Raw genomic sequence first — 21,440 nt, 5'->3', positions numbered from 1 at the left:
ATACAATTTGCAAACCCTGCTCATCCGAGGCACCGGGCTATGTAAAACGAACTCGCCCACTCGTAGACGCTACATAAAATACTTGAATTGTATTTGTCCCACCTCTGAAGTGCTACGGTTGGTGCAATACAAAAGGCTTAAAATGTAGCCTACCTGATTGGGTGAGAAAGCTTTCTGTTTTGGTTGCGTGCCAGTAGCCGTCTGGAAGGGGAGGGGTGCTGTCTGACTTCCGGTTTAGGCTGAAATTGACACACAATGAGGAGCAGGGAATAACCTCGCGAAACGCCGCTGTAAATAAATAACGTTAGAAGAATCACTGAAGCCACAGAATAATGGAGAATCAGGTAAAGTGACTTTTGTGCCCCCTCGTGAATCCTGAACTTTTAACCGAAAAAATACTAGAAGGCTGTGCCAGGGACAAGAATGAATGCCTGGTGCTCGAAAAAATCATGCTAATCGAACTCATAGTTGGCTAGCTAGCGACACTCGCATACATCGGTATTTGATGGCTAACGTTAGCCTAACTCAGCATTGCTAGCTAGCCACACAATCAGACGGGCACACAAAGGGATTTATTGCCTGCTTGTGTGTTATGGCCTTATATATTGAGAAAGTAAGATGTATAACTTACTCCTTACCGGGTTCATAACCTAATTTAGCACGAGCTACTACCTGCTAGGGTTCTCGGCCCTTCGCTAGCTACGTAAATAGCTGCTACAAGACGCCGGTGGAAAGGATTGCTCTTTCCAGGTCTGGGTGGAGGGGAGGGGAGGGAAGGAGGGGTGTGTATCTAGCGGCGACGAATTGGAATTGAAAAGCGGGAATTACATCACCAGTTTAAAGGCAAAGATTCTGTACTGATGAAGATATTTGAAAATCCTAGACATACAAATTGTGTAACAGCTATCTGGATACTGTGGTTGGTTGGGGGGAAAGCTATGGAACGTCCATGCATGTCCACATTGTCTTAGTAGGCCATCTTATCTTTTTCAAATATCATAACAGTAACTCTGACCCGCTGTTACTCTAGCTAGGTAGGAGTTTTCATGCTCATCATGATAACGCAAACTCTATTTCCATATCAAAGTGACTCATAGAATCCACTTGTGGGAACATGTCACTGTCCGGTGTTACCCCCTTTGAAGCATGCAAACAGTGTAATTCCGTGACGACAAGGAAGGACTAATCGTTTTATCCGGTTTAACCCAATTACTCAATGGCAAACAATACAAAACTGTACACCATCAACAACCATGAAACACCTAAGGACATACTAATTGTATTTTTGTGCTTTTCAAGTTTTGTTTGTATGGGATGTAGACTTTTTTTATAAATAAACGTATGTCTAAAATCTAGACCATCACAAATTGTTTTTTTGCTAAATGCCCACTGGCTACATGCCTTATTTCTGGAAATGTCATAAAGAATACTGATGTTCGTTGTTGTGCACCATGACGTCTAGTCTGTACTCTATCATTGTACGATTTGTGCCATATCATGAAATCACAGTTCAGTTCACAATAATGCACCAGAGATGGTTTTATAATTGGAGTATACTGGAGTGTGATCTCTGTAAGGGCTGTGGTGTCTGGTGGGCCTGCCCACCTGTACAGAGCTCAAAGTGCTGCAGGTGTGTCCTGTTGTGGTCTGTTGATAGAGTAGTCTGTTGTCTTCGAGCAGCGAGAAGCAGGTTGTTTTCAGAGGGAGCGCAGCAACATTTGCCAATTTTAATTTTTTGTCTGTGTGCCTCATCAAAGGAGACTTTCAGATGATTTTTCCCTTAGTGGAGATTAGGCCTAATTTAGTCATGAGGGGTGTTATTTTCATGGCACGTGTGGGTTCATTGTTGTGAGAGCCTGCTTGTCTGCGAAGTAGGGCATTTCCCTTCAGAATATCCATTTTAGATGGGGGCTCAATGTATTTTTTTATCTCTCTGTTGTGGCAGGGAAGTGAACCAAATTAAGTTACTGAACGTCATTCTGTCTCCATAAATGTTTCAAATGAATCAAGAATCTTTATTCCGTGAGCATCAGGGTAGACGGTGCTCTTGTCTTTTTCCTCGAGTCATTGTCAATGCCAACCATCACGGACCTATTTTGTTTGTGATAATCTCAGTGTATGAATGGGGTCGTCTCTGAGCTGTATTTGGTGATGCCAGTAATCCTGGGGAGCTGGTTGGTCGATGGGGAGGGGCTCAATGGCTGCTGCGCTGAACCAGGGTGTGGTGGCGTCTGGAGTTTAAGGGCATTACTGCCACAGAATGGCCGGGCAAGACGCCAGGGCTGGGTGTGTGTGAGGCTCAGTCCCAGACCAACTCATCTCAATCCTGTCCCCTAATCCCTCCACTCAGTCACAGCTCACGAGCACTGTGGAGAGAAGGCGCCAAATCCCCACATTCTTCAGGCCTGGACATAAAGTGCCTTTTCTGTCCCCTTGTCCCTCTCTCTCTTTTCCCAATTCCTCTTTAGTAGCTGCCCCCCCACACAATCCCTCTTTAGTAGCTGTCCCTCCCCCACAATCCCTCTTTAGTAGCTGTCCCTCCTCCCCCCACAATCCCTCTTTAGTAGCTGTCCCTCCCCCCACAATTCCTCTTTAGTAGCTGTCCCTCCCCCCACAATCCCTCTTTAGTAGCTGTCCCTCCCCCCACAATCCCTCTTTAGTAGCTGTCCCCCTCCCCCCACAATTCCTCTTTAGTAGCTGTTTTCCCCCCACAATCCCTCTTTAGTAGCTGTCCCTCCCCCCACAATTCCTCTTTAGTAGCTGTCCCTCCCCCCACAATCCCTCTTTAGTAGCTGTCCCTCCCCCCACAATCCCTCTTTAGTAGCTGTCCCCCTCCCCCCACAATTCCTCTTTAGTAGCTGTCCCTCCCCCACAATCCCTCTTTAGTAGCTGTCCCTCCTCCCCCCACAATCCCTCTTTAGTAGCTGCCCCTCCCCCACAATCCCTCTTTAGTAGCTGCCCCTCCCCCCACAATCCCTCTTTAGCAGCTGCCCCTCCCCCCACAATCCCTCTTTAGTAGCTGTCCCTCCCCCCCACAATCCCTCTTTAGTAGCTGTCCCTCCCTCCACAATCTCTCTTTAGTAGCTGCCCCTCCCCCCACAATCCCTCTTTAGTAGCTGTCCCTCCCCTCTCCCCCCACAATCCCTCTTTAGTAGCTGCCCCTCCCCCCACAATCCCTCTTTAGTAGCTGCCCCTCCCCCCACAATCCCTCTTTAGTAGCTGTCCCTCCCCCCCACAATCCCTCTTTAGTAGCTGTCCCTCCCCCCACAATCCCTCTTTAGTAGCTGTCCCTCCCCCCACAATCCCTCTTTAGTAGCTGCCCCTCCCCCCACAATCCCTCTTTAGTAGCTGCCCCTCCCCCCCACAATCCCTCTTTAGTAGCTGTCCCTCCCCCCACAATCCCTCTTTAGTAGCTGTCCCTCCCCCCACAATCCCTCTTTAGTAGCTGTCCCCCCCCACAATCCCTATTTAGTAGCTGTCCCCCCCCCCACAATCCCTCTTTAGTAGCTGTCCCTCCCCCCCCCCCCACAATCCCTCTTTAGTAGCTGTCCCTCCCCCCAATCCCTCTTTAGTAGCTGTCCCTCCCCCCAATCCCTCTTTAGTAGCTGTCCCTCCCCCAAAATCTCTTTAGTAGCTGTCCCCCCCACAATCCCTCTTTAGTAGCTGTCCCTCCCCCCTCCCCCCATCCCTCTTTAGTAGCTGTCCCCCCCCCCCAATCCCTCTTTAGTAGCTGTCCCTCCCCCCAATTCCTCTTTAGTAGCTGTCCCTCCCCCCAAATTCCTCTTTAGTAGCTGTCCCCCCCCACAATCCCTCTTTAGTAGCTGTCCCCCCCCACAATCCCTCTTTAGTAGCTGTCCCTCCCCCCAATCCCTCTTTAGTAGCTGTCCCTCCCCCCCCAGTCCCTCTTTAGTAGCTGTCCCTCCCCCCCAATCCCTCTTTAGTAGCTGTCCCTCCCCCAATCCCTCTTTAGTAGCTGTCCCTCCCCCTCAATCCCTCTTTAGTAGCTGTCCCTCCCCCCAATCCCTCTTTAGTAGCTGTCCCGATCGCTGCAGCATGTCATTTGGATGTCCGTCCAACTACTATCATTGTTCTCGGTAACGAATCACAGTCCGTGTAGTTTCTGATGTGACCATCCCAGAAAAACAAACCTTTTTGAAATTGTAGTATCAAATAATTGTAATTTCCATAAACTAAACTATTTCCTATCTTAGCTACTAACTTGCGATGAGTGATCAATTTCAGGTGCTAATAGCTTTTTTTGTATGTCTGACCTTGTCTCTGTGTCTGCAGTGCACAGTGCAGGTGAAGCTGGAGCTAGGACACCGAGCCCAGTTGAGAAAGAAGGTGACCTCGGAGGGCTTCACCCATGACTGGATGGTGTTTGTGCGAGGGCCTGAGACGGGGGACATACAACACTTTGTGGAGAAGGTCGTCTTCCGGCTGCACGAGAGCTTCCCCAAACCCAAGAGAGGTGGGTCGGACAAAACAAACTTGCAACAACAACACTTGCTCGTGCGCAAACACACACACACACACACAAACCTGGCTGAAACTGGTTCTATGATTACTTTGTTTGTTTTTGTCTGGGGAGGGGAGAGGGGATTCACTAGGGATGTAACAATTCACTGATACGCATCGGTCCCCGATTCAAATGTTTAAGATAGAAGTGCATCGGTCCATGGACCCTGAACCGATCCAAATGCAGCATGCATAGGTCAGAAAATCGACTAAAACGTTATGAATCACCAGCTCCTACATTTTTTTGCTCGTTACATTCTTTCTACCTTCTGAAAATACCTCATATTTTGTGACAACTGATGCGTCCTCTCCTTCGGTGTCGAACTGCATGTAACTGTGTTGACAGTCATTGATCTAGAAGTAATTTTGCATTCCGAACAACCCCAGACAATATCAATAGCCTAGTCAAACTGTGCGCTGTGCCCAGCTTTGCACGCTGACCAACGCGAGGTAGGTGGCCTGTTCCTGATCTTGCACATCTGCGCGGCACCTTCAGCATTGAAATGATAAAATGGCTAGTGTGATATTAAGCGTTATTAGTTTAGTGCCAAACTATGTAATTTCCTAGGTTACTGTTAGCTATGCACTGTTGGAAATGGTGTTTTACCCAAGTAAGCTACTGGAGAGACATCTCTCATCTGGCTATACCTGCTGAACAAGGCGTACAATATAATTTATTTTGATTGTTCATGTTCACCATCAGCAATATTTTTGGTAGTTTTGCTTTAAAAATTCAGTGTATATGGTCATTTTTAGATATACATGGTACATTTGATAATTTCAAAATGAGGACATTCATCACCTTTGTGAGGCGCACTGCATGGCCGACGTGAGAGGAGAAGAGAAGATCTCTCAGTTAAAAATGTCCAAACGGTCAAAACCATTTGATTTTGAGATGGGGCTGAAATCCAAAGTTGTGCTAGCTATATATTCATTGGCTATGTCATTGCTAATTTGTAAACGATAAATATTGATGCATTACTAGCTCACACTTAATCTGCAAAAAATGCAAGTTAATTAGTGGGTGATGGGGATTTCAGAACCAAAGTTTGGGGGGGGGATTCACCTTGGATTCACCTTGACAACAGTTTAAATCAATATTGTAAAATGTATTCTGCGGTAGCGTGTAGTGCAAACACACAAGGCCTACAGAGGGTTACCTACTACATCAAACATGCATGTTGCTCGGTCAGATTTTGTCCATTCGTGCTGAACGTCAATAAACATTATGTCTTCTATGGTGTACTCCAGACCAGGCACATCTCTCCTCATTAAGTCACTGCAAATCTTTGTGTCACTGTCCACAGTCATTATGGTTATTGCACATTATTGCTCCCATAAGCTTTTACCTTCAGGTTGTAATGACTGGCTCTCTATGGGAGGCTGGAGCTAGTTCACCATTAGCCTTCTAGCAATGGCCATTGATGTTATCCTCCTGAATGTATGTTGATGCTGTGCCGGTGTTGTTTCTGCAGTATGCAAGGAGCCACCATACAAAGTGGAGGAGTCGGGCTACGCTGGGTTCCTCATGCCCATCGAGGTCTACTTCAAGAACAAGGTGAGAGCTCCGTCAGAGCCTCTGTAATGGTACTATGTTAACAGTGTCAATCTATCCCTCAGGATATGGGCCACTGTTACGTGATTCCTAATGGATTAGAGTTCCTCTGGTGCTCTAGGCCTTTTCCTGAAATCAAATCTGATATAGTTCTCCTACAATGGCTTGTTTATATTAACCGGCACAATCTGAATAAGATGGGTGTTTTTCTGAGGGTCGTTGGTCAATATTCATGTCATTTGGTTGGTATTCAACATGCGCGCATGTGTCTGTTGTTTAATTTCCTCAATGGTTCATGTTCTGCTTTTAGTCTGTCATGTGACAGTATTTGTGTGGGTGTCGACACCAGGTTTAGGTGCATGTGATACTGGGGCTGTGTGTGGTGACACTGGTCATGCTGGTAGTGGGCCTTTGGCTGCTGGTCTGGCTGGTGTCTTGTCAGCTGTCTCTGTCTGGCTGCAACTCCTCTTCATGTCACTGTAGCGCCTGTTTTAAAAAGGCCTTACGTTTATCTGGTATGTCTGCTGTGAATGTTTTTACTGTGTCCTGTATCTGTAACCCTATGACTCCTGGCATGATCTGAAAGTGGCGGGTGATCAGAAAGAATCCACTTGTTTACCAAAATGTCATACTGTTTGCTGAAGTTCTCTCCCAATGTGGAATGTTAGCGCTTATCAGAGTGTGCACTCCAGGCATGCCTCTTATTGACTTGGTCGGGGAATCGCTTATTCTTACTGTTAGCTGATAATATTCGGATAAGGGCTTAACAGGGCTCGGTGGCGCTGGGCTAATTAGATATGTGAATTCATTATTATTTACAGGAGGAGCCCAAGAAGGTGTGCTTCAACTATGACCTCTTCCTGAACCTGGAGGGGAACCCCCCTGTCAATCACCTGCGCTGTGAAAAGCTCACCTTTAACAACCCCACCCGGGAGTTCAGACGCAAGTTGGTCAAGGCTGGAGGGGTGAGCTGGGGATGGGGTACAGGGTGGATGTGGGATTGGTTGGAATAAGTGGGAAATGGAATGGCAAGAGGGAACATTGTCTGTGTTTCAGGGTTGAATTGAATTCAAACAATTAATTGGAATTGGCCACACCCCACAGGAAGCAGAATTTGAATTGAAGGAAGTAGAATTTAATTCAAACCAATTCAACTAACACATGAAACATGAAAGTCTCATTCATTTGACAAATATTTTATCAAAAGGAAATGTCACTTATTAATGCAAAGAATACACATACCATTTCACATATTAGTTTGATTATAACTCAGATGTCAAACAGTATTTTCTTTGTCATGAGATGTTAGATTGTTTTCTTCCATACTGCAGTGTTTGATGTAATGAATTCTGGGAAATGTATTCTGATATTGAAAAACATTAAGGGAATTATGAATGGTTATAGACAACCCACAACATGATCTTAGAATATTTTCAGACCACTTTAATTATTTAAAATTGTTTTAGGACAATGAGTTTAAAAAATGAAATGTTATGCTTCAACCTTATACTACATGGTATTGATAACCAAACATGATGTAAAATAAACATTTCTATGGTGATGTGTAGAAAAAATAAGCAATTTCTACTAATTAAAGAGCAAATCGCAACTCAATTCTGAATTGACCCCAACCCTGGTGTGTTTGTTCTCACTCTTCTCCCTGTTTGTCTCTCTCTCAGGTCATGGTGGTGCCTGAAGGGGCGGAGGCGGTGTCGAGGCCCAGTCCAGACTACCCCATGCTCCCCACCATCCCACTGTCTGCCTTCTCAGACCCCAAGAAGACCAAGACCTCCCATGGATCAAAGGTTAGCAGCACTTCTTAGCCTAGTACACTGATAAGAAAGGAGTAGGAATCTGTATAGTATTGCTCAACCAGTCAATACAGCATAGGGTAGGGAGAATAGGAGAGTAGAGTACAGTTGAGATAAGGGACAGGAAACCTGTGTGTGTCTTCCCCCCCCAGTCTAATCATATAATGGGATCCTTTCATTAATTCAGCTGGACTTCTGCTGCCTACTCTAGGTCACAGATGATCCCAAATACACCTGCATGATTACAAACATCCAATCCTGGTTTTGCATTTACCGCTCTGTTGAATTATCATAGTATCAACATGGACGATCAATGTTCTGCGTATGGATACGTGCATGCATGTTGTGCAGAGTATGTGAGCGGAGTTGAGCTGCCGCTCCATTTATTAAAATCACAATTTAACCAACACCCATCTATTTTTGTGACTACCTGGACCTACCATTTTGGTTTTGAAGTATTTAAACCAAACCATATGATTTGAATGAAAAGTATTTTGACAAACATGAAACGGTGAATGTAAGAAGCGCACATTGTATAAATAGGCTACATGTCATATTAAACAGCATATAAACACTCTAAATAGGTCAGGAGCCAGACAGGGAGCCTAAGAAGGAACGGAAATGAATTATTTAGGCTATATTATTTCAAGGCTATAGCCTACAAAGAAATACATTGTGAAGCATTTGCGAGTGCAACACACTAAGGTAAGGAGTCAGGGACATTAAGCGCTCAGCATTTAAACAACGTTTCGTAGTATTAAATCATTATAGTCTATAAATTGGTTATATTGGCTGTGACTTACTTAGAATTAAATACAAATTAAATGGAAAATGCCTTATTAGGCTCAGTCTACTGAGCTCCTGAGTGGCGCAGTGGTCTAAGGCACTGCATCGCAGTGCTAACTGTGCCACTAGAGATCCTGGTTCGAATCCAGGCTCTGTCGTAGCCGGCCGCGACCGGGAGACTCATGGGCGGCGCACAATTGGCCCAGCGTCGTCCAGGGTAGGGGAGGGAATGGCCGGCAGGGATGTAGCTCAGTTGATAGAGTATGGCGTTTGCAACGCCAGGGTTGTGGGTTCGATTCCCATGGGGGGCCAGTATAAATTTTTAAAATAAAAAATATGTATTCACTAACTGTAAGTCGCTCTGGATAAGAGCGTCTGCTAAATGACATAAATGTAATGTAAAACGTAAATGTCTACAGTGCCTTTTGAATTCAAACACCAGTTTGGCCAGAGTCTGTAGCTTCAAGCTCATGCGATGGTGCCTGGAGAGCAGGCCAGCAGTGGAGAATATCCTCTCCGCGCTTGCAAAGCTACTGGGGATGCTAAACACACTTTTGGCCATTCTTGCCAGGCTGGGCAGGGATGCAGAGTTTTTATTTAAAAAAAATATATATATATATATTGGCCTGGCATATTCCAATTTACAAGAAGCTTTCTGTTTTGATTGGGTTATTTTGCCTAAACCTTTAGGCCTACATATATACAGTGAGGGAAAAACGTATTTGATCCCCTGCTGATTTTGTACGTTTGCCCACTGACAAAGAAATGATCAGTCTATAATTTTAATGGTAGGTTTATTTGAACAGTGAGAGACAGAATAACAACAAAATAATCCAGAAAAACGCATGTAAAATTTTTTTATAAATTGATTTGCATTTTAATGAGGGAAATAAGTATTTGACCTCTCTGCAAAACATGACTTAGTACTTGGTGGCAAAACCCTTGTCGGCAATCACAGAGGTCAGACGTTTCTTGTAGTTGCCCACCAGGTTTGCACACATCTCAGGAGGGATTTTGTTCCACTCCTCTTTGCAGATCTTCTCCAAGTCATTAAGGTTTCGAGGCTGATGTTTGGCAACTCGAACCTTCAGCTCCCTCCATGGATTTTCTATGGGAATAAGGTCTGGAGACTGGCTAGCCCACTCCAGGACCTTAATGTGCTTCTTCTTCAGCCACTCCTTTGTTGCCTTGGCCGTGTGTTTTGGGTCATTGTCATGCTTGAATACCCATCCACGACCCATTTTCAATGCCCTGGCTGAGGGAAGGAGGTTCTCAACCAAGATTTGACGGTACATGGCCCCGTCCATCGTCCCTTTGATGCGGTGAAGTTGTCCTGTCCCCTTAGCAGAAAAAACTACCAAAGCATAATGTTTCCACCTCCATGTTTGACGGTGGGGATGGTGTTCTTGGGGTCATAGGCAGAATTCCTCCTCCTCCAAACACAGCGAGTTGAGTTGATGCCAAAGAGCTCGATTTTGGTCTCATCTGACCACAACACTTTCACCCAGTTCTCCTCTGAATCATTCAGATGTTCATTGGCAAACTTCAGACGACCCTGTATATGTGCTTTCTTGAGCGGGGGACCTTGCGGGCGCTGCAGGATTCAGTCCTTCACGGCGTAGTGTGTTACCAATTGTTTTCTTGGTGACTATGGTTCCAGCTGCCTTGAGATCATTGACAAGATCCTCCCGTGTAGTTCTGGGCTGATTCCTTACCGTTCTCATGATCATTGCAACTCCACGAGGTGAGATCTTGCATGGAGCCCCAGGCCGAGGAGATTGACAGTTCTTTTGTGTTTCTTCTATTTGCGAATAATCGCACCAACTGTTGTCACCTTCTCACCAAGCTGCTTGGCGATGGTCTTGTAGCCCATTCCAGCCTTGTGTAGGTCTACAATCTTGTCCCTGACATCCTTGGAGAGCTCTTTGGTCTTGGCCATGGTGGAGAGTTTGGAATCTGATTGATTTATTGCTTCTGTGGACAGGTGTCTTTTATACAGGTAACAAACTGAGATTAGGAGCACTCCCTTTAAGAGTGTGCTCCTAATCTCAGCTCGTTACCTGTATAAAAGACACCTGGGAGCCAGAAATCTTTCTGATTGAGAGGGGGTCAAATACTTCTTTCCCTCATTAAAATGCAAATCAATTTATAACATTTTTGACATGCGTTTTTTCTGGATTTATTTGTTGTTATTCTGTCTCTCACTGTTCAAATAAACCTACCATTAAAATTATAGACTGATCATTTATTTGTCAGTTGGCAAACGTACAAAATCAGCAGGGGATCAAATACTTTTTTCCCTCACTGTATGTATGTATGTATGTATGTATGTATGTATGTGTGTGTGTGTGTGTGTGTGTATATATGTGTATATATATGTGTAGGCCTAAAGGTTTAGGCAAAATAACCCAATCAAAACAGAAAGCTTCTTGTAAGTTGGAATATGCCAGGCCAATTGGGCCAAAATCAATGATGGCCAAATGTATAGATAATATAACAAAAATAAAGGATCTCTTTTAAGAGATCTGATTTTTTTGTATATAAATAATTTGCTACAATGACACACTTAATTAGCTACCCACCTCGTTCCTTTCTTTTAGCATGTGCATGTAGTAACTACACCATCATGCTTTCGGGTTATGTGTCTTTTCAGAAGCACAATTATTCTTTATTTGTGGACATTACATCACCGAACTCCCTCTTGCTCTTGGTCCTTATCTTTGTAAGTCACCTTGATTTTTCACCTGTGTGTTTTATCAGTTTCTTTATGAAAATATTTAGTGAACTCCATGACAGTAGCTAAAGCAAGGGGCTATAGCAGCACACAAGTAGACTACAAATGCATGCTGGGCCGGGCATGCCCTGAGCTGGTGAAATGAGCGCTATTGGAGCAGGCGGGAAGGCCGACGCTCTAGCCTTTGGGAATCTCGCTCCAGTCAAATTGGGGACGTTCCTCGCTCCAGCTCCGCTCACATACTCTGATGTTGTGGAATGATAAGGATCACAGGAGGTGAATGGCAGTCCTTCAGTGGGCCTTTGGCTAAGTGCATTGACAGTGGAGTGATTGTCATAGTGATGGATCTGCTCAGGTATGATGCTCCCACTCAGATCTTTCTTTGCTGACAATCAAGAAATAGGTGGCGGAGCACCTGAGTGAATGGACCATACTTATCTTTATTATATATATTTACAGCCCAGCACCTAATTGAATAGGGATGTGAGTTTGATATCATGTGTAATTGTCCCTGTTTTTAGGAGCCCAGTAAAGAGGGCAGTGGAGGCAGCAATAAAGGGCCGAAGTCCCACAAGCTGACCAAGGAGCACCGCGAACGCCCCCGTAAAGACTCTGAGAGCAAGGCGGGGTCCAAGGGCGACAGCGACCGCGACGGGGGAGGAGGAATCAGCAGCAAGTGCGCCCGCGAGCCCTCCTCTTCCTCCTCTTCCAAGAAGCCAGCAGAGATCAAAGTCAAAGATGAGGGCAAGGTCCTTCCCAAGGCCGCCTTCAAAGAGCCCAAACTCACCCTGAAGGAGGCCAAGATGGAGGGCATGTCCCCCAAAGGAGGGGGGGGAGGGGGTGGTGGGGGAGGAGGAGGAGGGGGCCCGCTGGAGTCCAAAGGCCCCGGGAAGCGGCCTTCCACCGTGGAGTCTCCCAAACCCAGTGCCAAGAAGCAGAAGAAGAGCAGCTCAGAGGGCTCTAAAGGGGCAGCTGCAGTGGCCTTCACCGGAGCCTCTCCCCGGGTCTCCTCGTCGTCTGCAGCCGCCCCTGGCTTCCCAGAGAAGAAACCCCCCAAGGAGGGTCGCTGGCCCAAGGGCAGCAAGGCCGACACTCAGGAGGTCAAGGAGCCCAAGAAGCTGCCTGAGTCTGACGAGTCCAACTCTGAGGATGAAGCCTCGTCCAAATCAGAGCAGTCAGCCCCCTCCAGTCCTTCTAACTCCAGCTCCAGCTCTGATTCCAGCTCAGAATCTGACTTTGAGCCTGGACAGAAACAAGGCCAAGGTAAGCCTATCATTCTCTAGACAGATAACATGGAATTTACACATCCACTGGAGAGGACATTCTGACACATTGGATGTCTTTAGGGGGCCTGGTTTGTGCTTTAATGTAGGAATAGTACTGTGGATTTAGCAAGTGTTCTCTGTTGACGGTGTGTACATCTACTCTAGGCCCGCTGCGCTCTATGGTGGAGGACCTACAGTCAGAGGAGTCAGATGACGACAGCAGCTCAGAGGAAGGGACGCCTGTCAAGACCAACCCGCCCAACCGTGACTCACGGTCAGTCTCTCTCAATTTCTCTCAATTTCTCACTCTTTACCTTACTGTGTCATAGACCTCTGATGCTTCTGTAGTTAGGTCATTTTCACCAGTTAGTCTACTGATGTTTGTGGCACTTATGAAACACATCTCTAGCAAATAAGCACATATGTGTGTTGGCCGTTCTTTATAGGTGTTACAGTTTGTCGAAGGAAATCTTTAAAGATTTTAATAATTTGAGCTGCAAACACTGATTGGAGTTGTTGATCCTTTTACAAAACATGTGTGTCCACCCACCACCTACATACACAGGCTCCCTGTGCTAAATAGCTTTCTGCCTTTCTGACCTTTGCCCTCCTGTTCCCTGTCAGACTGAGCCTGGACAGCGAGAGTGACAGCAGTGACGGCTCGCACCGCCCCAGTCGAGACCCGGTGCCGCCTCCACAGAAACACAGCTCCTCCAATAACAAGGTAAAACACAGCTCCTCCAATAACGAGGTAAAACACAGCTCCTCCAATAACAAGGTAAAACATGGCTCCTCCAATAACAAGGTAAAACACAGCTCCTCCAATAACGAGGTAAAACACAGCTCCTCCAATAACGAGGTAAAACACAGCTCCTCCAATAACAAGGTAAAACATGGCTCCTCCAATAACAAGGTAAAACACAGCTCCTCCAATAACAAGGTAAAACACAGCTCCTCCAATAACAAGGTAAAACACGGCTCCTCCAATAACAAGGTAAAACACGGCTCCTCCAATAACAAGGTAAAACACGGCTCCTCCAATAACAAGGTAAAACACAGCTCCTCCAATAACAAGGTAAAACACAGCTCCTCCAATAACAAGGTAAAACACGGCTCCTCCAATAACAAGGTAAAACACGGCTCCTCCAATAACAAGGTAAAACACGGCTCCTCCAATAACAAGGTAAAACACGGCTCCTCCAATAACAAGGTAAAACACGGCTCCTCCAATAACAAGGTAAAACACGGCTCCTCCAATAACGAGGTAAAACACGGCTCCTCCAATAACAAGGTAAAACACGGCTCCTCCAATAACAAGGTAAAACACGGCTCCTCCAATAACAAGGTAAAACACGGCTCCTCCAATAACGAGGTAAAACACGGCTCCTCCAATAACAAGGTAAAACACGGCTCCTCCAATAACAAGGTAAAACACGGCTCCTCCAATAACAAGGTAAAACACGGCTCCTCCAATAACGAGGTAAAACACGGCTCCTCCAATAACAAGGTAAAACACGGCTCCTCCAATAACGAGGTAAAACACGGCTCCTCCAATAACGAGGTAAAACACGGCTCCTCCAATAACGAGGTAAAACACGGCTCCTCCAATAACGAGGTAAAACACGGCTCCTCCAATAACAAGGTAAAACACGGCTCCTCCAATAACGAGGTAAAACACGGCTCCTCCAATAACGAGGTAAAACACGGCTCCTCCAATAACAAGGTAAAACACGGCTCCTCCAATAACAAGGTAAAACACGGCTCCTCCAATAACAAGGTAAAACACGGCTCCTCTAATCTCTTCCAGGACTGGACTGTTTTCTCCATCTCCATTGTCACTCCAGATTTCTATCTCTATTTTCTCTCCTCTGACAAAAGCCCCATCATTAAATTCACACACAGAATTGTAGATAATTTTTGCATTGTAATTTCAGAAAATGTCCATAATATACAGTTGAAGTCGGAAGTTTACATACACCTTAGCCGAAAACATTTAAACTCAGTTTTTCACAATTCCTGACATTTAATCCTAGTAAAAAATTCCCTGTCTTAGGTCAGTTAGGATCACCACTTTATTTTAAGAATGTGAAATGTCAGAATAATAGTAGAGGGAATTATTTCTTTCAGCTTTTATTTCTTTCATCACATTCCCAGTGGGTCAGAAGTTTACATACACTTAATCAGTATTTGGTAGCGTTGCCTTTAAATTGTTTAACTTGGGTCAAACATTTCGGGTAGCCTTACACAAGCTTCCCACAATAAGTTGGGTGAATTTTGGCCCATTCCTCCTGACAGAGCTGGTGTAACTGAGTCAGGTTTGTAGGCCTCCTTGCTCGCACATGCTTTTTCAGTTCTGCCCACAAACTTTCTATAGGATTGAGGTCAGGGCTTTGTGATGGCCACTCCAATACCTTGACTTTGTTGTCCTTAAGCCATTTTGCCACAACTTTGGAAGTATGCTTGGGGTCATTGTCCATTTGGAAGACCCATTTGCGACCATGCTTTAACTTCCTGACTGATGTCTTGAGATGTTGCTTCAATATATCCAAATAATTTTCCTTCCTCATGATGCCATCTATTTTGTGAAGTGCACCAGTCCCTCCTACAGCAAAGCACCCCCACAGCATGATGCTGCCACCCCCGTGCTTCATGGTTGGGATGGTGTTCTTCGGCTTGCAAGCCCCCCCATCCTCCAAACATAACGATGGTCATTATGGCCAAACAGTTCTATTTTTGTTTCGTCAGACCAGAGGACATTTCTCCAAAAAGTGCGATCTTTGTCCCCATGTGCAGTTGCAAAGCGTAGTCTGGCTTTTTTTATGGTGGTTTTGGAGCAGTGGCTTCTTCCAGGTTGAGCGGCCAGATATAGATCATTTTGTACCTGTTTCCTCCAGCATCTTCACAAGGTCCTTTGCTGTTGTTCTGGGATTGATTTGCACTTTTCGCACCAAAGTACGTTCATCTCTAGGAGACAGAACGCATCTGCTTCTTGAGCGGTATGACGGCTGCGTGGTCCCATGGTGTTTATACTTGCGTACTATTGTTTGTACAGATGAACGTGGTACCTTCAGGCGTTTGGAAATTGCTCCCAAGGATGAACCAGACTTGTGGAGGTCTACAATTTTTTTTCTGAGGTCTTGGCTGATTTCTTTTGATTTTCCCATGATGTCAAGCAAAGAGGCACTGAGTTTGAAGGTAGGCCTTGAAATACATCCACAGGTACACCTCCAATTGACTCAAATGATGTCAATTAGCCTATCAGAAGCTTCTAAAGCCATTACATAATTTTCTGGAATTTTCCAAGCTGTTTAAAGGCACAGTCAACTTAGTGTATGTAAACTTCTGACCCACTGGAATTGTGATACAGTGAATTATAAGTTAAATAATCTGTCTGTAAACAATTGTTGGAAAAATTACTTGTGTCAAAGTAGATGTCCTAAACGACTTGCCAAAACTATAGTTTGTTAACAAGAAATGTGTGGAGTGGTTGAAAAACAAGTTTTAATGACTCCAACCTAAGTGTATGTAAACTTCTGACTTCAACTTTATCTGCCGCTAATAGTGGATGCCGCTCCGGCGGGAGAAATCAATAGGCAAATATCACTGCCAATCACAACACTGGCGGGTAAGTAGTACTGTGAAACACTATAATTCCACTATTAGCGGCAGATATATTATGGACATTGTCATAAGTTACAATGCAAAAATGCAATAAAGTTATATGTGATAATTTCTCCTGCAAACAGGTATACCTCTACAAATGTACTTTGTTGACGTTTGGGTTATTACCAGTAGTTATCATTGATGGCTAAGCAGTGGGTTTTTTTTATTCCTAGCACCACAACAGAAAACTGTGGTGGTGTGTTTAATATTTGCTCTCCTAAAGCACCATCCTTCCCATTCTGATCTCTGTTTATCTGCTTTCCCCTCTGTCCTCCGTCTCTCTGTCTCTGTGTTCCGTCTCTCTCTGAGCAGGTCTTGGGCAGGAAGAGCCCAGACATCTGCAGCCGCCCAGAGAAGGTGCTGAAGAAAGGATACGAGAAGGTAGGAAGGGTAAATACTCACAATTTACATTACCTTTTTTCTTATTTTTCATGTGTTCAAACATCTGTATTAAGTGGTTATATTACCAGTGTAGTGTTCAATATACTCTTGTTCAAATTCTACAATACTGCTTTATCACCACTATTATAGATATATCACTACCAGCTTACCACTCCATACATTCCTGGTGTAAAACTGCAGTAGAAAACACTGGTTAATCAGTAATCGTATACCTAATTGTAGACTCAAGGAGTGCTCCACTAACGACAAACTCCCCCCTCTTCCTGTTCTCCAGGCCTACACAGAGGAGCTGGTGGATCTCCACCGCAGACTGATGGCTCTGAGGGAGCGCAACGTCCTACAGCAGGTATGGAGCCATAACTAGCCATGTTTTTTTTCAACATTTTAGTCATTTAGCAGACGCTCTTATCCAGAGCGACTTACAGGAGCAATTAGGGTTAAGTGCCTTGCTTAAGGGCACATCGACAGATTTTTCACCTAGTCGGCTCGGGGATTAGAACCAGCGACCTTTCGGTTACTGGCACAACGCTCTTACCCACTAAGCTACCTGCCAACCCACCATGTGTGTGGTCAGGTGTATACATGTGTTACAAAACATACTTTTCCACTAGCATCACTACTGTCAGGCCACGCTATTGTGTCATCATCAATGTGATATCGTCGTCATCTAAGTCCTCCTCTCCTCTCTCTCCTTAGATAGTGAATCTTATTGAGGAGACGGGCCACTTCAACGTGACCAACACCACCTTTGACTTTGACCTGTTCTCTCTGGACGAGACGACCGTCCGCAAACTACAGAGCTACCTGGAGACCACAGCCACGTGACAGCAAGCCTGTAGCGCAGGGGATTGTGGCAGGGCCGGTGGTGGCCACTCTCCCTCCTCAGTCCCTGGACCCCCACTGGGGGGGGGTAGTAACAGAAGCTACAGCCACACACCAGACAGAGCTAAACCACAGAACAACAACAGAACACACACTTTCACTAGTCGCTGGAGAAGAACAGAGGAACAGGGTGAGGGGAGGAGAGAGGAGGAGGTCCGAGTAAGAGAGAGCAGCTATGCCACTGTCCCTCGAACCCGGACTGGACTAGATGACAGGACTAGGAGCTGGCCTGTCTGGACTGGGTCTGGCAGGAGATGTATTATATATGTTTCTTGTGGAGAACAGCAGAGCAGCCTGTGTGCAGAACTGTGGAATGCGACCACTCTACTCTCCCTCCTGCCCTCCCCCCTCACTTCTAGCCTTTGCAAACCCAATACTTCACCCCTCTATCTCCTTCCTCCCCACTCACACAACACAACACTCCTCCCCTCCCCCTCCTCTCAGCTGGAGTTCATATCTCTGTAGGAATTTTCCTGTCTGTGCGTGCGTATGTGAGGGAGAGTGTGTCTGGGTGAGTATTTCAGAGGCTTTAGGGGGGATGATATCTTTGGTTAGTGACTCTTTAAGCTTGAGCACAAGCAACAGCCCTTAAACACACACTGTGAGAGGCATTTGGGTCCCATTCCAGGGTGTCTTCACACATGCAGGCACTAAGTTGTGTATGTGCCTGTTGGTGGTGGTGTATTTTAGATGGGGTTCATCTCTTGTCAGTTCAGTTCCCCTTCACTCCCTCTCTTTGAAAGCTGAACCTTGACCCCCCCTTCCTTCTATCTTGATGTGCATGAAAGGGCTCAACTGCTGGGGAAAGGATCACTTCTGAATTGCCTTTTTAATGGTGGGGGGTAAAAAGACGTGACAAGTAGCCATAGTCTCCCAGATCCGAGAAAAAAAAGGGGCCACGCTTTTTTACATTTAATTTTTGTACTGATACGTTTGGAGTATATTTTGGATTGCAGTTCAGATACCTGTGAGCTATGAATGTATTACTGTTCATTTCCTAGGGCTAGCAACAAACCTACTATCCTCTTAGTGCCTTTATGTCTGTCCACTGACACTGGTTAAAGAGCAAAGTCCCTCCTCTGACTAAATGTTACTAAATGTTAATTGGGAAGCCTGAAACTCCAGTTTTGTCTTAACAGTGCCCTCTCTTGAAATCAGTTGATGCTCCTCGTGGGGTTTCTCTGCAGATTTGAAGCTTCTTCCAGTGATCTATCTCTGCTGTTATTAGGAACATAAGCCTTCCAGAAATCCTAAGACACTGTGCATCAGCAGTGGTACTTTAGGGAAAGTTCAGGCGTCTTCTCCAAACGATTGCCTTTTCTTTCCAGATCGTAATATGAACGGTTGTATAGCTCATGTTCTGTTGTCTGAGATGTAGTTTTCTATGGAAAGGGACTGTGCCAGACCAGGCCTATCACTCAGTCAATCTGCTAGACATCTTCCTCTTACTCTGGCCCCTCTAGCCTTCACATCCACTGTGGTTTCACACTCAGACTAATGGTCAGTCTTCTCCTCTCTTCGGGTGATCCCCTCCCTGCTTCATTCCCCCCAAACTTTCTTTCTGTTTCACCTCGTGAACAGTTTTATTTATTCTAATGCTAATAGCTTTAATAGTTATGTCCATTCTGTTGCCTGGCTCTACAAAGTGCACACACACATCTCTGCCCCTTCTCCTCTGTGAGGGCGCTGTGCTGTGGCGTGGCGTGGTGTGTTGAAGACTCAATGTGTGGTTCTGGAGTGAAACAACAACCGCCTTATGTTGCTCTCAGCATCCACTCTGCTCTGTCCACCACCCCTTTATTTGTCTGGGTGTGCCTATCTCAACAGAAGTCCCTGCAAGTGATTTTTAAAAGATGAACTTTGCAACTGTGAGTGTGATGGATTGTGTGTGTCAAGCGAGTGGAAAAAGAGAACGTTGCTGTCCTCTTGTGTGTGTGAACTTTTAACTCCGAAGTCCTAGTTCATGAACTCTACCCCTTGACCGGGGGCGCTCAGTTTTTCCCTTGTGTCATGGAATGGGGGCACGAGGGTGAAGGGTGTGGGGGGGTGGGGCCGCTGAAGGGTTGAGTGGCAGGCAGCTCTGTGCAGTTCTCCCAGAGAACCCCACCTACCATTTACGAACAGTCAATCTTTTATTTATGTACCTCTGCACTTTTGGCTGTGGTGACTTCAGTACTTAAGTAATTATCTAAACTGTATTTTTAAGAATTTTATACAATATTTACATGCAATACAAATAGATTTTTTGCCAACGTTTTTTAAAATTCTTATTTAATTGTTTTTATTTGTATTGGCATGTTTTGTCATTATACATACAGAAACATGCTGTCAATTCTGTTAATTCTAGTGTTGCATCAAGGAAAACTTCCCTGAATGTTGTATTGTGTATCATAGTTGTTGCAGTTGGACACCATGGAACAGGTGTTGGGAATATGTTTGATGTATGAGCTAACCATGTCGATATCAAGGAGGAAAAGGTGGACTTTTCAGTGAGCATATGTGTATGTCCTATTATAATTTGAGTGTTTTTAACTCAAAGTGAGGCAGCGTTCTATTTGTCCGTACTCTATGAGGTATGGTTACGAAGCCCAGGCATAAACTGTCACCCCCTCTTTGGTTCAATATTTATCTGTATTTTTATCAAATTTCGATCCCTTAAACTTTAAAACAATAACACCATAGGAAAATATACCATTTCAATTCAAACTATATTATATAGATTTAAATGTATGATAAGCAAAGGTAGACTATCTACTCTGGAATTTAACAGACAAAAAAGCAGCGAATGGTGACTTTGTGTTCCTTAGGAATGTGAGGTGGCATGGGCAGAGGGGCGTTTCCTGTGTCAGTGGTTGTTATACGTGTCTGTAACCAGGTTTCCATCCAACCTTTTTATGCGAGTTAAGAACATGTCGGATAAAAAATGACCGGCCTATTGGAGACGGAACATTTTCCGGTAAACTTTCCAAATGTCGACAAAGTTGGTTCTTTTTGTGTAGGTAAAATGAATTATGCGAGAAATGTCCCTGGAAACGCTTTTATGCGCAAATATTGATATAATAACCATCATATCGAAATAAACCTATCTAAACCCAGATTCTCGTCGGAAAAGCATGCAGTTTATTAGGTTACAGATTAAATCAATTCTGATGAATTTCACAGGGTGGTGAAAGTGCAAGGTGATGAGCCTTTCTAATAAATATCGAGGGTCTTATTCTGGTGACATGATAATCAATGCTCGGCTGCCGTTTGACAAATACAAATAATCTCGCTATTTTGTCCATAATAATAATCTCATCGTAGGCCAGTGTTTCCCAACTCCGGTCCTCCAGTACCCTCCAACGGCACACATTTATATTGTAGCCCCGGACAAAAACACCTGATTCAATTGGTCAGGGCTTGATGATTAGTTGACAACTAGAATCAAGTATGCTTGTCCTGGGCACAACAGAAATATGTACTGTTGGGGGTACTCGAGGACCGGAGTTAAGAAAGACTGATGTAGTCTATATGCGCTGTTGGCTATAGCAGTATTTCCCGAACTCTGTCCTGCCCCCCTCCCCCTCTCCTTAAATTGTATTTTTTATTCGGTACATGGTAATTTAACCGCAAAAGGTATTTATTTGTATGTAAACTACGTATTCATGCACAGCCTTTTATCTGCAACGAGTCAATTTGATGGTAACGCATCTCTGGTGGGAAAATGCACATATAGTTTTTATGCGGATTTTAGAATATTCGCATGAAAATCTGTCGCCAAATGGATGGAAACCTAGTTTGTGACAGGGAACGGGTTAGCTGTATTTATCAAGGCAGGTTTTGCT

General features: G+C 44.9%; 1 protein-coding gene across 2 annotated transcripts; it reads left to right on the top strand.

Annotated features, from left to right (window-relative positions):
* Positions 1 to 245: 245 nt before the first annotated feature.
* On the top strand, positions 246 to 20,596 carry LOC121540293 (protein ENL-like). 2 transcript variants are annotated; one of them, XM_041849058.2, is made up of 11 exons: positions 246 to 344; positions 4,291 to 4,471; positions 5,994 to 6,076; positions 6,895 to 7,038; positions 7,753 to 7,878; positions 11,926 to 12,667; positions 12,835 to 12,943; positions 13,294 to 13,393; positions 16,645 to 16,713; positions 17,009 to 17,080; positions 17,431 to 20,596. In XM_041849058.2, exons 1-11 carry the CDS (start codon positions 333 to 335, stop codon positions 17,557 to 17,559), a joined length of 1,767 nt encoding a protein of 588 aa, XP_041704992.2. In that variant the 5' UTR covers positions 246 to 332; the 3' UTR covers positions 17,560 to 20,596. The 2 variants fall into 2 exon arrangements, with proteins under 2 accessions (XP_041704992.2, XP_045063705.1); XM_045207770.1 differs by having other exon boundaries at positions 16,645 to 16,722.
* The last annotated feature ends 844 nt before the right edge of the window (positions 20,597 to 21,440 follow it).

Source organism: Coregonus clupeaformis, chromosome 26 (assembly GCF_020615455.1).
Source record: "Coregonus clupeaformis isolate EN_2021a chromosome 26, ASM2061545v1, whole genome shotgun sequence".
NCBI classification, from domain to species: Eukaryota; Metazoa; Chordata; class Actinopteri; order Salmoniformes; family Salmonidae; genus Coregonus; species Coregonus clupeaformis.
Note: the sequence above shows the minus strand (reverse complement) of the source record. Positions and strands in the feature narration are given on the sequence as shown.